Source organism: Acartia tonsa, chromosome 11, assembly GCF_053477335.1.
Source record: "Acartia tonsa isolate MP-2025a chromosome 11, ASM5347733v1, whole genome shotgun sequence".
Lineage (NCBI taxonomy): Eukaryota > Metazoa > Arthropoda > Copepoda > Calanoida > Acartiidae > Acartia > Acartia tonsa.
Window position 1 is genome coordinate 44,523,095 of NC_137270.1, and position 12,208 is coordinate 44,535,302.

General features: G+C 33.2%; 1 protein-coding gene across 1 annotated transcript in view; it reads right to left on the reverse strand.

Moving 5' to 3' along the window:
* LOC145331304 (neural cell adhesion molecule 2-like) overlaps positions 1-12,208 on the reverse strand; it is a 70,858-nt gene that overhangs the window by 52,782 nt on the left and 5,868 nt on the right. The window contains exons 4-8 of the mRNA XM_080175922.1: positions 10,403-10,517; positions 9,784-9,937; positions 7,998-8,067; positions 3,044-3,137; positions 2,455-2,522 (exon numbers count right to left, since the gene is read on the reverse strand). Coding sequence (XP_080032048.1) covers positions 2,455-2,522; positions 3,044-3,137; positions 7,998-8,067; positions 9,784-9,937; positions 10,403-10,517 — 501 coding nt within the window. The remainder of the gene's footprint in view (positions 1-2,454; positions 2,523-3,043; positions 3,138-7,997; positions 8,068-9,783; positions 9,938-10,402; positions 10,518-12,208) is intronic.

The following is a 12,208-nucleotide window of genomic DNA, read 5'->3' on the forward strand; positions in this document are numbered from 1 at the left end:
TGGGGACTTTCATTGAATTTTGATTAGTTGATTCATCAAATTGAGTGTCCAAGCGTTTCAACCACCAATTGTAATTTACATAAAAGTTAATTTTGTGTATCATCATTGGGGATGTACATTTATTTATTGGCCATTGTCTTATCCCTTTAGATCCCTGGAATGACAACTATTTACTGCAATATTATATGTCAACTTCAATCTTCATGCCATCAGTCTAACATGGTATACAGGGATAAAAAAAAAAAGGGATAAAACATTGGACTATAAATTTATGTACATTCCCATGATGATACACAAAATTACCCCTTTTGTAGATTACAATTAGTGGTTGAAACGTTTTGACACTAAACGTCATGAACCAACCAATCAAAATTTAGTAAAATGCCCACAGTTATTAAGTCAACGAATAAGAATACGTTATAATAAAACTTTGTGGACTAGTATAATAAACAGCCCATTGTCCCCTCCCTCCCTGTGTGGAATATAAATTGTGTGTAGCCAATCTGTCAATCTAAATGACCCAACGGTATTGACAAAATGTCAAGCCTGGTTTTTATATCATAAAAACTATATTAGATATTAAACAAGAATTATTTTGTTCAAAGTGCCTTTTCTATTGAAATAAAATTGAAAATAATGGGAGGGGGATCAGTTTTTTTTTTTGCTGTTTGGTTGTTATTTTAACCCATTAGTGACGAACCGGGTTTTAACGCCCGGTTCCAGAAAATGCCAAAATAAACCGGTTTCCAGTTTTAAGATTGCATCATGCTCGCTTGAGCCTACCCTTTACTGCGCTGTTTTTCAATTCCCCCCAGAGAGAAGCGTTTCTATCTATTATGTCGGCCACAATCTTTCATCGAAAATGTGTGAACCCAGAAAAACAAGGTGATTTAAAATACCCCTCCTAACTTTTTTGTTTATGAAGTAAAGTTAGTGATTTTTTTCGTGAAATTTAAAGTTTATTGGCAACTACATTCATTTGTGAATTCGTTTTATTCAAATTATTATTTTTTATATGATTTTTTTATCGTTTTTTTACGTTCTATATAGGCCCGGTTCGGCGTGAGTAAAAATACCCGAAAGTTTTATTGCCCGGTTCGGCACTAATGGGTTCTTTTCAACCATTAGATATATTAGATATTTTTTATCATTTATTATTCTCTTCAAATGTAAAAATTTCTTTATTTCCCAATGATAAATATCATTGATAGATAGATAAATAAAAGGATTGATAGATAGATAGATAGATAGACAGATCTATAGGGATAAGACAATGGACGATAAATTGATGTTGGTCCTCAATGATATTAAAATTGATAGATAGATAAATAAAAGGATGGATGGATAGATAGATAGATAGACAGATCTATAGGGATAAGACAATGGACAATAAATTGATGTTGGTCCTCAATGATAATACAATAGATAGATAGATAAATAAAAGGATGGATAGATAGATAGATAGACAGATCTATAGGGATAAGACAATGGACAATAAATTGATGTTGGTCCTCAATGATAATACAATAGATAGATAGATAAATAAAAGGATGGATAGATAGATAGATAGACAGATCTATAGGGATAAGACAATAGACGATAAATTGATGTTGGTCCTCAATGATATTACAATTGATAGATAGATAAATAAAAGGATGGATGGATAGATAGATAGACAGATCTACAGGGATAAGACAATGGACGATAAATTGATGTTGGTCCTCAATGATAATACAATAGATAGATAGTTAGTTACATTTTTTTATATATTTGTCAATTACTGATAGTAATAGAATAATTGCTTCTCTATAATTCACTTTGGACGTTCAACAATTACATTATCAATATCCCTCCCATTATTATCAATACAAATATTAGCAAAAGTTTTAAAACTTCCTCGAAATGGGCTTTTTTAACCGAAAACGGCGGCACCTATAGCCAAAATCTTAAATGTGATATAAATCGCTTCGTATATTACTTGTAGCTCTATAGATTACATGAGGTTGTGTAGTTTTCAATTACGGATCGTATCAAAGTTCTAAAAAGTGTTCATCTCACTTTGGGCGTTCAAAAATTACATTTTTATCTTTTCGCGCCAAAAAACCGGGTATTTAGGTCGCAAACGGGCTTTAATGCCGGGGGAAAGCACCAAAAAGGGCCAAAAACGGTTATTAATGCCGCAAGGTTTTTTTACTCACGCCGAACCGGGTTTTATTGCAACTTTCCTGTGCACGCCACTAGAGCAAAACAAAAAAATACGAATTCCGTTTTGACCATTATAAAGCTTCCCTGAAACTTTCAGCTCGATCGGCCCATAAAAGTGGTGCTCGGCACTAATGGGTTAAATAAGATTTGGTTAGATTATACTATATAGTCGGTACCCCCGCAGAGTCAGAGCCCCTGAAGGGAAAAACCCTAATTAATAAGTGGCTTCGCTACTCTAATAATACTTACAATATACAGCCAATTTCCAGGTGTCTTCTTGGGCAGCCTGACCTTCTTGTAGAGCAGTATTCTCGCTCCTAGATAGATAGATAGATATATAATTTTCAGGTTTCTTCTTGGGCAGCCTGACCTTCTTGTAGAGCAGTATTCTCGCTCCTAGATAGATAGATATATAATTTCCAGGTTTCTTCTTGGGCAGCCTGGTCTTCTTGTAGAGCTGTATTCTCGCTCCTGCATAGGTAGATAGATTAGTAAAACATGTTAATAGATAGATAGAAAGACAGACAGATTGATAAACAGATATACAGACAGAAAGATAGATAGATACCTGCATGTTAAAATCTGTCCATCCATGCTTGGATTTGGCTGCAGTACCAGTTCTGAGGTACTCTAGTCAGATAGATAGATAGTAAGATAGATAGATAGATATATAGACAGACAGACAGATAGATAAATATAGATAGATAGATACCTGCATGTTAAAATCTGACCATCCATGCTTGTATTTGGCTGCAGTACCAGTTCTGAGGTACTCTAGTCAGATAGATAGATAGACTGATAAACAGATATACAGAGAGAAAGATAGATAGATAGATACCTGCAGGTTAAAATCTGACCATCCATGCTTGGATTTGGCTGCAGGACCAGTTCTGAGGTACTCACGTCCCCGTGGTTATCTTGAGACGTTTTACCTGAATTTAAATAATAATTCAACAAATATGATAACATCTATAAAAGCAAAGCTCCAAAAAAAAAGACGTACGGACAAACGAACATTAATACTTGAAGAGTGTTGGAACTTAACAACCAAATAAAATAATGTAGTTTTAAAACTTTGGGTACTAGTGTAATTTGGAGTCCTATGGCCCCTCCATCCCAGTATAATTATTTATTATAATACGAACTTGTTTTAGTCTAGTAAAAATACGTTATTATAAAAAAATCAACCAAAAAGATTGTTTTAATATAATTCATTATAAAGGTAATTAATATGACAAATATAAAAACTAATACTTCAAATCAGGGAGGGAGGGGCATTGGGCTATAAACTAGTCCCCCAAGTCTTATAATAGTGTTATCTTATCATTGCATTCGTTGGTACATTAAGTTGAGCGTCCAAACATTCCAACCACTACATGCTTGACATCCACAGAAGTGGCGATTTTTTGTATCATTATAGGGGATGTATATCAATTTATCGGCCATTGTCTTATCCCTTTATATCCCTGACTTTAAATTCATTGATAGGTTGCAAAGGTCAATACAAAATGTGTTGATTTAGACATGGTTTAATTACCCTAGTGATGTTAAACTTGACAATTTTGCTTCATTAAAAAAGGGTAGCAACTCTATAATCACAAAAGTCAGTAAATCATCATTTATAGGACTATTAGACATTATGGAATAAGTTAAGCATCTCTTTAATCAAGTCTTAAGTCAATAAAGTATTAAGAATTCAAGTAATTTTGGAATAGATCTACGACGCATTTTTGTTAAGACTTCTACATATGTATTGGTAGAACAAACGCACATTGACACTTGTAGAGTGTCTAAAATCACTAAACAGGTTAAAAATCTATACATCTAAGCATTATTGTATGCAATTTGTTGCAAAATTAAATACAGGATTATGTTTATTTGTTATTACGCTTTCTAAATTGTAGCATAAATTGTTTGAAATAGATAGGACAATTCTAACATGCCTAAGCTATAGATAATGGCTATCCAATACGTATATTCGATCCTAATTATAGAACAGCTTCGCCTTTAACAATGATCACTTTAGCGTGACCAATAGTCAGACATAAATAATTCAAAAACAATCCACAACAATGGATATATTATTACCTGGATGTTGCACCAGAATTTCATACACTCTAATAAAGTGATGCTGGCAGCTGTCTTAAATAACATCCATCCAGTTTACCCTATTCCCTTACCTCCTACTGGATGAACTAACTGACCAAAAAATAAGGTCAATATTAGGGTTGGGCCAGATACTTTTTGTCCGGATACCACATACCGGACATCCGGCTGATTTTTATACCGGATATCCGGTATCCGGCCGGATATCTGGCAAACGTTCGATGTCCGGAAAACTACCGGATAACCGGCCGGATAGCCGGATATCCGGCATAAGAAATCAGCCGGATATACGGTATCCGGTTAGTTTTTTCATGTCCAGTGTCCGGCCGGATATTGAAATCGAATATCCGGCTCAACCCTAGTCCATATTAGCAAGCTAAATTTACGACAAATTTTCCCTGTCAATATATCCACCTATTATATATCCATTTCCACAAGAAAGTGTGTCAATAAATTAACCAAAAAAAGTTAATTTGATAAAGCTTCATATTCAACAAAAAATAATCATGAATCATAAGGGATAAGACTTTTTATGATAATTTTATGTGCATCTCCAATAATGATTAACAAAGTTACCCCTTAAATACAATCAAATACAAATATTCAGTGGTTTATTTACATTTATAGATTCGCTATTCCGTTTTTAAAAGCGAAGCTTTTTCTATAATTGGGGTCTGTACGAGACAGATAGCTTTTATTCGTTCATTTAGGCATGTTTCAACCACTTATTGTAATCTTAATTAATTTTATATATTATCATTGTGGATGTAATCAATTAATCGGCCATTGTCTTATCCCTTTAGATCCCTGTATAGCTACTGTAAGAAACAAAATGCAAGATTCAGTAATCTGGTCATCTTACAATCACACGAGAAAATTAGATAGCCAACTTGTAAACTAAATATACTATTGTATGTACTATTTAGCTGTATAATTATATGTGTCCTTTAACTCATCGTAAACGGCTAACTGGTAACTGTACAAAGTGTCTAAAAAATAAGCCATGTGACGTCATAAAAATGAGGAGTTATCTATCTCTTTTTTAGGGGTTTTCTTTGTCCCTTTTCCTCTCATCTCCCTCATTTTTATGACGTCACATGGCTGATTTTTTAGACACTTTGAGACAATAGTTTTGATTCTATAATAAACAAGCGTAGCTGCTTTACAACTAGGTTACATAAGGTTGTTTGTCTGTTAGGATCTCAGTAACCTCTAAACCAATTGAGTTTCTTATTTCAGGGAAGTTTCACAAAGGTCTTTGGGTGGTTTTATATGCTAATCTTTTTTAAAAGCGAAGCTTTTCTATAATTAGGGTCGGTCCGTCCGTACGTCCGTAACGGATAGCTTTTTTCGTTAATTTAGGCATGTTACAATTGTCCTATTGATTTCAAACTTTGCATGGTGATTCGTGTAGTAGTTAGGTATCATTTAGAAAACGTAGCAACTTTAAAATCATTACCAGAATGACCATGCGTCCATTTTAAACATGCTGATTTTTCCCATTTTTAACAACAAATTTTTACGTGATCTAATTATCCGTTTAATTAATCAAGTCCAAAAAATATAAGCATGTCCATAAACATTATCCTGTATCAAGCAGTTTTTCAACAAATTTACTTACAATTTTGCTTGGACTCTTATGCTTTTATATTCTGATTATTCAGTTCAGACACTATACAAGTGTTAATGTCCGTTTATCCTACCGTTTCAGTGCTTCGCTTTTATGGATGTTGTCATCCTTGTTTTTATATTTCTCGTGTATTTTTTACAAAAACGAATGATAAAAGTAATAATAGTTTGGCAAAATAAAGTATACAAACTCATATTTAATCATAGATATTTATTTTGACAGCTTTATTGTCTTTGTAGTTTGTACAACTTGTGTTGCATCGAATATTCGTTTTTTTTATAAAGGGTTAATACAATGGTCGATAAATTAGTGTACATCACTGTAATGCTCAAAATTACACTTTTTGTAGATTACAATTAGTAGTTGAAACGTTTTTAAACCCAATTTGTTAAGGCAACGAATATGAAAACGTTATTGTTGAGCTTTGGAGACTAGTGTAATAAACTGCCAAATGTCCCTCTCAGTGTCTGAATACAAATTGTGCTGATATTCGTTTTTAAAAGCTTTGATAAGGGTCGGACCCTAATGGAAGTCTGTTATCTTTTGTTTAGGCATGTTAGAATTGTCCTATAGATTATAAACTTATCATAATTATTCCTGTAATATTTAGGTACGATCTAGAAAGCAAAGCATTAAAACCATTTTGATTTTTTAATTTTTGAACAACAAATTTTATGGAATATAATTATCCGATTGATCTGTTTTTTGGAATACTTATTCATAGGACAACTAAATAAAAATAAAAATGATATAAAATAAAATGTTATAAGCGAAGCAACTCTGTAATCAAGTCCTAAAATATTAGTATGTCCTTAACAGTATCCTGTATTTAACAGTTTTGCAACAAATTTACGTACAATAATATTACATTTTATACAAATTTATACATTTACATATAATTATTCAGTTCTGACACTCTATAAGAGTTAATGTTCGTTTTTATGGATGTTGTCATCCTTGTTTAAAAACATTTTTACAACAAAGGTATTTAAAAAAAAAAATTGTCTAATCGCCTGAATTAAGAAATTTGCTGTGCCCCTAGCATCTAGGGGCTCTATATTCAAAGAAATAAGAAATAAGTACAGAAAAATAGCCTAAAACCATTTATAAGAAGCTTCAATGTAAGTAAAGATCATATCCATTCAGTGGTTAGCGAGATCCTTCGCTACTGACAAAAAAATGCTTACTACTTTATATAAGATGATAATCAGTACATACATACGGAAAAGAGTTACATGTATAATAGAAACACTACCCTAATTTTTTTTATTAATTATAATCTATGTTTGTTTGAATTTAACAAAGCATTTGATACAACTTCTACCAATAGTATGACAAAAATACAGTCATATTTACAGTTTTAAGTGTCGAAACGTTTCAACCACTAATTGTAATCTACAAAAGAGATAATTTTGTGTATCATCATTGTGGATGTACATCAATTTATCGGCCATTGTCTTATTCCTTTAGATTCCTGAAAAGAATTATCAATATCGTAGCTACTATAGGTTAAGGTAAGTCTTTATGTTCATTTTTAGTCAGCTCTACTTTTGGAAAACTACATCCTTGTTCTATGAAGTTTATGATTATATTTATGTTAAGTTGAGAGACCACATAAAATTTGGTAAACCAAAATATTTTAAACAAACTTTCATCCACAAATTCTAAACACAAATTTTCATACCCAACAAGTTTTTTTTATGGTTCTTTCACTTAAAATGCCTGTTAAGCACTGATAAATCCTTCCCTCCCTTTCCTCATTTTTAAATTCGAGATATTGGAGTAGTTTTTCAGAATGGTTTTAAGCTATTTTGTTCTTAAGCTTAACTTTTTTTTTATTTAATTAAAGGATATAGGATATAAGTTTATATATTGACAGGGATAATATTTGTCGTCAATTTAGCTTGCTAATATGGACCTCATTTATTGGTCAGTTCGATTATTCCATGGGATGGGAGGTATCGTTATTATAGCCAGCTGTGAGTATTACTCAATTAGAGTACATGAAATTATGAAGCTATATCCAAGTAATTATATATCGATTATTTGGACTTACCCAAAAATTGAGTACCAATCCACCAAGTGATGACTGCGTGGGGCCTCGAACCCGAGCTCTCGCACACCAACTAAATAGATAGATAGATAGTTAGATGGATATAATATAAATAGATAAAACAATCCTTATATAAAAGTGAAAGGATTTCTGTGTGTGTGTGTGTGTGTGGGCGTGAGTGTGTGTGTGTGTGTGTGTACTGTAATATCTAGTGTGTTCCCAAAAATATCTAAAACTTAGATTGAAAATATTTAGGTGGATGGGTCGAATTCCCCCCTATTCGACCTCAATGGCCTAAGAAGCCTCTAGAGGCGTAGTAGCTAGTAAGGATATATACATAGAATATTTTAACTTTTTTCAAGGGTCGCAGCAATTAATAGAAAATAAATGGCAATTACCTGAAAAACAATACAAAAAAACTATCCTAAATTAACCAAATTATAAAAGTATAACAGTAAAATGGGCTAGAACAATATCAATAACAATAACAGCACAATATATATTGAATACGTTTTTAAAAGAAATCGGCCAATAAAGAAAATAGATGCTGTCAAATTAACTTGTGATTAGGCCTAATATACTTAATTTATCGCATCGTATTATAGACAGCTTTCCTGCGAGTAGTAAAACGAAAAATTATAAGATTATTTCCAGTTTTGTTTTGAAGATTTTATATTCTACTATTCGTAGAAAATTACCTATAATGCGATACTATACATAGTTTTTTAGTAAGGTCTAAAATCGAATGTCAATCGGTTTCAAAACCATACTGGAATTTACATCTATCTAAACAAGACTGATGTACATAAATAGCCTTAGCATAGTTACAGAGTAGCTGCGCTACTAAAAATGATTGATATTATTAAGGAAAGGAATATCAATAACCGCAAAACTATGGAACTCGCGCAAGGATTTTAAGGGATAAGACAATGGTCGATAAATTGATGTACATACCGCAATGGTAATTTTCTGTAGATTACAATTATTGGTAGAATTGTTAGGATACTTCTAGTTAGAACTAACTGATAAATATTTAATGTTACTGCTACTTTGTCGGACATTTAATATGTGAATAGTAGGAGGAATGATGGGTTTGAACTAGTTCTCAGCAAAACTGAAAAATCATGTATAGCATCGTATTGTAGACAATTTTCTACGAATGTCAAAAATAAAATCCTAAAATGAATACCAGTTTTGTTATAATAGGATTCGGTCCCTCAATGCTAACAAATTTTGTTTTCATCTTATAATGTTTCATTTTAATATCCGCGGAGAGCAGTCTATAATACGATGCAATAAATAACTATAATCATAATTTGGAAAAGGATTAAATTATCGTCCATTGTCTTATCCCTTAACACCTGGATATAACCACAACCCTTTTCCTATCAACCTTGAAGGATACCCAGGGAAGAGGGGACATTGGACTGTCAACTAATAATGGTACCCAAAGTTTTATAGCATAATCTCTATTAACCTAGCTAAAAACTTTGGGTACTTTGGTTTATTGAATCTAGTAGTACCCAAAGTTTTCAGTTAGTATTTGTATTATAAAGAAGGATGGACATCAATTTATTGTCCATTATCTTATCCCCTGAGATTCCTGAGGAAAACTTTACATATTTTCTGGTTACAACTTTGTTAATATCTACCTATCTACATTATCTATTTTTCCTATTTAAGATTATCTGTAATTTCCTTTGTCTATCTATTTTCCCCATTTAGTTTTTTGATAATCTCATCTTTTATTATTCTATATTTCTATTTACAACAAAATATCCCAACTCACCGTGTACTGTTGGCCAGCTGACAGCGGCTGTTTCGGGGTTCGTATCTGCGTTCTGATTGGTGGAAACACCATGTCCAATGAGATGCGAGTAGAGGAGGGCAGAGAGATGTTGTTGTTGGAGCCTTGGCAGGTCAGCACTGTGCCCAGGTCTTCTCTGGATAGATAGATAGATAGGAAGATAGATAGATAGATAGATAGATAGATAGATAGATAGATATTTAACTTGTCAATGACCCCATAATGGCGAGGCTGTTGCTGTCCATTACACTCTAACGACGGTCAAACAACCAAGGGAGATCCAAATATCTCCTTTTCTGTCCAAACACCCGGGGTATTAGGTTAAATAACACCAACTCAGTGATTGCATGACCTTTGTCTGGAAGTCTCAACTGTGCATTGTAATAAGATTTGCTTGTTTTGGGCCAAGGTATTCACCCTTCTCTAACTATTAGTGTCACACATCTGACATAGTAACAGTAGGAACCTTTAATAACATCTTTAGTTATGACCTCGGTTAAGCACCTCTCCAACAACTACCAGATGAGCCACGGCCGCAGGTTATATAATATGTATAGATAGATAGATTGATATATCCATAAATAAATAGATAGATCCATACCTGGTAAGTGGTCCAATCTGAACAGTATTATGCACAGATCCATCCAATCCTGTTTCCCAGCTGGAATCTATTAACCTTCCCTCCTTCCACCAAGTTACACTGGGCTGCGGGTCTCCTATAGGATATATACATATTTACTAGAGGCTCTAGAGGCCTCTAGGGGCACTTGAATCCAGTTTACCAGCTGGAATCTAATAACCTTCCCTCCTTCCACCAAGTTACACTGGGCTAGGGGTCACCTATGATATCTATAATACAAAGTAGCTTGATGTCTGTCCGTCTGAAGCTTAAGATCTCGGTAACCAGTGAACCGATCAGATTCTACTCTTCAGGGTATATATCTATTGGTCCTGCGGTGGTTTTAAGCTATTTTCTTGGGGGGTGGGACACCCCCAACCCCCCCAAAAACAAAAAAAATACCCCCCAATTTTTTTTTACAAATTTTACGAATTTTACGAAATTTACGAATTTTACGAAATTTACGAATTTTACGAATTTTGCGAATTTAATCAGTTCTTATAAAGTAGTAAGTTTTTTTGTCTGAAGCTAATTATCTCGGAAACTTCGGATCCGAACTGAGTGTACTTTTCAGGAAAGCTGTTGGTTGTTTTATTATACTTAATCCTCTCTCCCTTTCAGGCTATGGGCCGAAACAGCTAGTGTTTGCTAGTGGCTACGCAGTGACATCAATATAACTATGTATTTTAAAATACCTAAATCTACATTCAAAGATATCCGTTCCGGACGGAAGGACTTACCCAATTTTATACCAAGGATGACAACATCCATAAAAGGGAAGCACTGAAACGGTAGGACAAACGGACATTAAAACTTGTAAAGTGTCTGAACTGAATAATCAGAATATAAAAGAATCGAAACAGTCGAAGCAAAATTGTAAGTAAATTTGTTCAAAAACTGCTTGATACGGGATAATGTTTCTGGACATACTTACATTTTAGGACTTTATTATAGAGTTGCTTCGCTTATACTATTGTTCTTTGTTGTCTCATGAATCAATATACAAAAAATCAGATCAAACGGATAACTAGATCACATAAAAATTTGTTGTTAAAAAAGTAGAAAAATCAACATGTTTAAAATGGACGTACGGACATTCTGGTAATGATTATAGAGTTGCTACGCTTTCTAAATCGTACCTAACTACTACAGGAATCATCATGCAAAATTTGAAATCGATAGGACAATTCTAACCTGCCTAAATTAACGAATAATTACCGACCCTAATTATAGAAAAGCTTCGCTTTAAAAAACCTTTGCTTTTTAAAAACGCATATACGTCTACTTTGAGATTATAAATTAACATTTAGAATACTTTTATGTAAAAAGATTTCATTGTAATACAAATCCTTTTAAATTACGTTTTTTCAAGAATTTAATTATTCATTTTGAAAATGCGAAACTACTCAATAATTCACTAGTCTCGAGTTTTGCTATATTTACAGGGAGGGAGGGGACATTGAATTGTAAAGTACACTGGTACCCAAAGTTTTTATCTAGTTCGTTGGCTATAATCTTTGAGTACTTTTAATTGTTTTGATTCAAGACCAGTAGTAGAGGGACAAAGTGACTCTAAAATCAGCCATGTGACGTCAAAAAAATGGGTGATTATCCATCTCTTTTTTAGGGCTGTTCTTTCTCACTTCTCCTCTCATCTCCCTTATTTCTATGCCGTCACATGGCTGATTTTGAGTCACTTTGACACTCGACGACCAGGAGTGTCCAACCTTTTCAACCATTAATATCTAGCTATAGAATTAAGGGATTATGTTAATTTTCATTCTTGTC